At 44.2% G+C, this 6,053-nt stretch overlaps 1 protein-coding gene across 1 annotated transcript in view; it reads right to left on the bottom strand.

The window, feature by feature from the left end:
* Window positions 1–3,423: 3,423 nt before the first annotated feature.
* Window positions 3,424–6,053, bottom strand: part of spata4 (spermatogenesis associated 4) — a 4,207-nt gene continuing 1,577 nt past the window's right edge. The window contains exons 4-6 of the mRNA XM_077021113.1: window positions 5,971–6,053; window positions 5,550–5,654; window positions 3,424–4,022 (exon numbers count right to left, since the gene is read on the bottom strand). The exon at window positions 5,971–6,053 is cut by the window's right edge and continues 138 nt beyond it. Coding sequence (XP_076877228.1) covers window positions 3,955–4,022; window positions 5,550–5,654; window positions 5,971–6,053 — 256 coding nt within the window. The 3' untranslated portion in view covers window positions 3,424–3,954. The remainder of the gene's footprint in view (window positions 4,023–5,549; window positions 5,655–5,970) is intronic.

The raw sequence follows: 6,053 nt of genomic DNA, 5'->3' as shown, positions 1-6,053 counted from the left end.
GACAGCTTTCAAGCGTGAAGCATAGCTTGACACAAGTGTCTTGCAGCGACCTATGGGTATCTTAGCCCATTCTTCATGGGCAAAAGCCTCCAGTTCAGTCACATTCTTAGGCTTGCGCACTGCAACTGCCTTCTTTAGGTCCCACCAGAGGTTCTCAATTGGATTTAAGTCTGGTGATTGCGATGGCCACTCTAGAATGTTCCAGCCTTTCATGTTCAACCATGCTCTAGTGGACTTGGATGTGTGCTTCGGATCATTGTCCTGTTGGAAGGTCCAACGTCTCCCAAGCCGCAGGTTTGTGACTGACTCCATCACATTTTCCTCCAAGATCTCCTGGTACTGAAGGGAATTCATGGTACCCTGCACACGTTGAAGCTTTCCTGTACCATTAGAAGCAAAACAGCCCCAAAGCATAATTGACCCCCCGCCATGCTTCACAGTAGGCAAGGTGTTCTTTTGTTCATAAGCCTGGTTCTTCCTTCTCCAAACATAGCGCTGGTCCATTGTCCCAAACAGTTCTAATTTAGTTTCATCTGACCACAGTACACTGTTCCAAAACCTTTGTGGCTTGTCCACATGACTTTTGGCATACTGCAGTCGACTTTTCTTGTTCTTTGGAGTCAGCAAGGGGGTGCGTCTGGGCGTTCTGGCATGGAGGTCTTCGTTATGCAGTGCGCGCCTTATTGTCTGAGCTGAAACTTCAGTGCCCACATCTGACAGGTCTTTTTTCAGTTCCTTAGCAGTCACGCGGGGATTTTTCTCCACATTACGCTTCAGGTAGCACACAGCAGTCGCGGTCAGGATCTTCTTTCTGCCACGACCAGGTAACGTTTCCACTGTGCCCTTTAACTTGAACTTGCGAATGATACTTCCGATAGTGTCTCTTGGAATATTTAACAACTTCGCAATCTTTTTATATCCATTGCCATTCTTGTGAAGAGCAATAACCTCTTCTCTTGTCTTCTGGGACCATTCTCTTGCCTTCACCATGCTTGGAAACACACCAGTAGATGTCTAGAAGGAGCTGAGTATCACAGTCCTTTTAAATCTGCCTAATTGGTGCTTATCATGCTTGATTGCTGCTCGTTGACATCCACAGATGTTTTCAATACCTGATGGAAAACACTGGAATGAACCTCTGTTCTTAGGAGTGGTAGTCGTAAAGGGGTTGAATAATTGTGTCAATGAAGAAATCACAAAAAGGCCATTTAATACTTTATGACAAAAAAAATTGATGCTATCTTAGTTGCATTTAGTTCTTTAACAAGTCCTTGTAAGATTTCATTATGAACACAATTACAAATGTGCACTGAATTCCATAAAACCCTTCGCAGCATTGGGGGTTGAATAAATTTGATCACAACTGTATGCTGTTATTACATTCCGGTCTCATTTGAATGGCACTGGTACCGTGTTTGCTCAGAGAGCTGATGTTTCTCCACAGCCCTGAGTTTGCAGCTCATGTGTGATGAGTCAATTGGATGACATGACCAAGCCACGTCGTTACGACATGTGCCTGAAGATCTATCCACTCCTATAATGAGAAGATATCCACTCATATAATGAGAAGATATCCACTCATATAAAGAAAAGATATCCACTCATATAAAGAGAAGATATCCACTCATATAAAGAGAAAATATCCACTACTATAAACAGAAGATATCCACTCATATAAAGAGAAAATATCCACTCCTATAAATAAGATATCCACTCCTATAAATAGAAGATATCCACTCCTGTGAAGAGACATGTGTGGTGTGGTACAGGGGGGGATACACCACCCATGTGCACCATGTCTACCCACAAACACCACCCATCTCCACCCCAGTGTTTCCTCCATCATATGTATTCTTCACTGCCACTTTACATGAGCGTGAAGCACTGAAGCCAACAGGACTCACGGGATCAAACGCCACCTGCCTAAAAATATTTTTTCATTGTAGAGAAACGTCTCAGAGACGTGACATACAACGTCCACCACAATGCAGGACGTGTCCTGAAGAGGTGTCCCCACAGTCTGATGCTCACAGAGCCCTACCCACTCAGGGACTGCTGACCACTGCTGTGAAAGGAGTGTGTGCCAACGCAGCTTCACCCCAGCTACCAAGCAGAGCGGGGCAGAGTCATCATGGAGGTGTGGAGATGTGGAGATGTTTGGTGTATGTTCTGCTCTCTACGTCATTCCCTTGTTTGCTCCTTTGCTCATCTGCACCTGTACTCATTTTTTTAATTTAATATATCAGCAAATACATCTTGTTTTCAGGACCAAGTCAAAACTCAAAATTCAAAGAATGTGGGTTGGTGCAGACCAGTAGCATCAGTAGCATCTACAGTGTTTTCTAGATGAAGCCCTGCTTACTAATTCACTAGCAAACACCTCAATGCCATGAAATTACTGTAGTTTAAAAGACAAATACTTCTGTACAAAGACGTGTCACTTGGTATTCAACTTAACCTATATGAAGCGCAACACCCAATGCTAAATCAATTTATCTAATGTGTTAAACAAGTTGACAGGCTGCTTTCTCTCTCGCGCTGTTCTTAGCAGAGATGGCTGTGTCGAGAAAAACCTTTGGACAGGATCCAAGACACAATGGACCACCAAGAATTGTGTTGCTAGTTATCTGGCTGGATAAGTGACGTTCTCATTTTATCAAATGCTAAATTATGCAGCTAGAATACTGTTGACTGTAAGAATTTGAATTTTTTTGTAATTTTTATTTATTTAATCACAAAAATTTTGCTTACAACTGAGATCTGGTGTGGTTCTCTTTTGCGTTTGAAAAGTAAAAGGTTTATATGTCGTAAAGATGTCCACGGGGCTTCTGTCTGCTTCTTGATGCTGAACTCATCTCAAATCTCCTGGACTAAACTGCCCTCTAAGAAACATGCGCCCCTCTTTTGTGAGGTACTGACGGTGTCTGACGGTCGTGAGGTCGTCCGGGGGCTCTGGACCAATGAGGCGTGTGCCACCTCTGAGATATTTGGATGGCACGAAACATACTAAGATGGAAAAACAGGCCGGGAGTGAACTAATGTAAACTAAATCTTGGTAAGTGCTGAGGGCTGGCAGGGTTTGTGTCTAGTGAATGACCAGGATGCAAAGAGTACATCAATCATTTTAAATCCTTTTTATAGACGCACTATTAAGTCTCTGATCGCAGCAAACTGAAGTGATGAAAACATATGTGGTTCAGTAATGCACAGACAAGCATAAAAATGATCACACTACTGTGTGTACGTCGCAAAACTCCAGTGTTTCCTGCTTCATGTTTGTGTCTGGGGATGCCAGGGTTTTATTTATTTACTTCAGGGGAGCTTAGATTTTATACTCCTATCAGTCTTACAGAGAGTTAAAATTCCTTTATTGTAAATGACCAGTCAGCCAATTCATATTTGAATCGCAGATTCCGTCTTTTACATGTTTATCGTTCTATTTCAACCAGCTTGTCATGCACTGCTCTCTGTTGAAAGTCGTGTCCAGTCTGGTTTATCTGTCTTCTGTACAAATGTCCAGGGCAAATCTTGAAATTCTAGTGGTGAGGTACAGGTACAATGGTACGTCCACAGGTTTGGTAGTATAGGTCAATATTTTACATTTTACAATATTTCAACAACCCGTTTTTTTATGCGTTATTAGCATACCAGCTGTACCACACCAGAACAGTTGATGTTGAAAAGAATATAATTGTATTTTTATACATCAAAGATGACAGTATCTTGGCCAAATGAGAAGTTAACAAACCTACAAACCTACAAACTGGTGTCATGGAGTAAAACAAAATACACAGATACCTTTGTCCTATTTTAAAATCAGCCATTATGCGAATGCAGTATGTTCATTCATTTTCCATTTATTTATTCGTTATCATAACGTCAGATGGAATGAAGTGATTCAAACAGAGGTTTGTGCATTTTGATGCCTGGGGCCTTTTGAAATGTTGCTCAGGATCACAGCACGTCCAGCTCCCAGTGGTGAATCTCACTTGTGTGTGTTGTGGGTGTGACAACTAACAGCCCTGCACAGACACACAGATCACATCACCTTTTAGGAAACAGTTTGCATTAATATCCAAATATGTTCCATAGAACACATTTATAAATGGTGATTTTCTTCATGCAGATATCAGACATGGTGATGGAGAAATGATCCAGACACAAATTGAAAGTGACACATTAACAGGCAGATTGACTGTGAGTATAGCTAACACACACACACACAGTAAGAAATTTTTATATACCATTGTGTACTAACATGTGAATGTAATGTGCTTGTGCTAAAAATCATTTTCCGAGGTCAAAGGGTAAAAATAAGTGTTAGTTGGTGATGGAAAATCATTTATTTATAATAATGGATTTGTGATTATGGCAAAAGAACGCTTGTTCTCATAAATTAAACAACAATAATCTCTTCAGGGAATAAATATTAATAGAGGTGTGAGCAAAGGTGATGATGAATGTGGAGGTGTGAAAAGGTCAAGGAGAGAACAGGACAGAAGACACACAAGGAAGAAAAGCACATGTGGCAGCCAACAGACAGAAAGACAACAAAGTGTATAAGACTGTGTGAGGACACTCAGGACTCAGGTGTGAGGACACTCAGGTGTGAGGACACTCAGGTGTGAGGAGACTCAGGTGTGAGGAGACTCAGGTGTGAGGACACTCAGGTGTGAGGAGACTCGGGACTCAGGTGTGAGGACACTCGGGACTCAGGTGTGAGGACACTCGGGACTCAGGTGTGAGGAGACTCGGGACTCAGGTGTGAGGACACTCGGGACTCAGGTGTGAGGACACTCGGGACTCTGGTGTGAGGAGACTTGGGACTCAGGTGTGAGGACACTCGGGACTCAGGTGTGAGGAGACTCGGGACTCAGGTGTGAGGAGACTCGGGACTCAGGTGTGAGGACACTTGGGACTCTGGTGTGAGGAGACTCGGGACTCTGGTGTGAGGAGACTTGGGACTCAGGTGTGAGGACACTCGGGACTCAGGTGTGAGGAGACTCGGGACTCAGGTGTGAGGAGACTCGGGACTCTGGTGTGAGGAGACTCGGGACTCAGATGTGAGGACACTCGGGCCTCAGGTGTGAGGACACTCGGGACTCAGGTGTGAGGACACTCAGGACTCTCTTACAGACGTGTGCAACAGAGTCTGTGGAGCCCACAATAATTGACCTATTCACCAGAGTGCAAAGTTGTTCTTGTTTGTAGTATTGTTCCAGAGATTGAAAAGTTTCCACCACAACACAAACACACACACACACACACACACACACACACACACACACACACACAAAACAAGCCAGACAGCTCCAGTTTGATACCAGCAGGGTTACATGAGTCTGTAATTCACCTCTCTCACCTCTGTAATTCACTCCCAGATATTCACAATGAAAGAAAATGTAAAAAATAATCCACATTTTCACCTGCAAGCCAGTGCTGCCGAGGTCTTTAAAACCCCACACCTGATTCATGAAGGTTTAGTGAGCAGAGTGAGTGTGTGGTTGGGATGGGGGTGGGGGGGGGGGGGGGGTGCAGGCAGGGCTTACTGGCAGCGTGTCTGTCCTTGGTGGGCAGGTCTGGGTCTCCATGGGCGGCTGCAGGAGGCAGCCTGACAGCCTGCTCGCCCAGTGTGACTCTCACATTGAAGCGCTCTGTAACCAAAAATCAAGCACCGTCATTACCCTGCAGCCTCCGTACAGGCACAGCTACGACATATGGAGTGCCAGGAAACTGACCTTAGATCAGTGTTTCAAAACGTTTATTTTGTTTTTGATTGGTGTAATCAGTCAGTCCCGCTTCCTACCTGACGTGAGCCTTTATTTTTTCTTTCTTTAAGTGTACTGGTGTAGAGTAAGTAGATCTCAGTGTGAAATAACAGGGGTGTGAATGAGCAAACAGAGGCTGTGTGAGATCAACTGGGTGCAGATGGATGTTCTGTGTGTGATGTGCGGATCGGCCCGTCCGTACTGGGGTCCTGGGTCCTCTCCTCCCTCCTCTGCTGTAGGTGACGGTGGAGGATCTCCTGGATCTTCTGCTGGTTGGTGGTGATG

The sequence above is a fragment of the Brachyhypopomus gauderio genome, chromosome 11, assembly GCF_052324685.1.
Source record: "Brachyhypopomus gauderio isolate BG-103 chromosome 11, BGAUD_0.2, whole genome shotgun sequence".
Classification (NCBI taxonomy): Eukaryota; Metazoa; Chordata; class Actinopteri; order Gymnotiformes; family Hypopomidae; genus Brachyhypopomus; species Brachyhypopomus gauderio.
The sequence above is the reverse complement of the archived record's forward strand: the minus strand, read 5'-3'. Positions and strand labels throughout refer to the sequence as shown.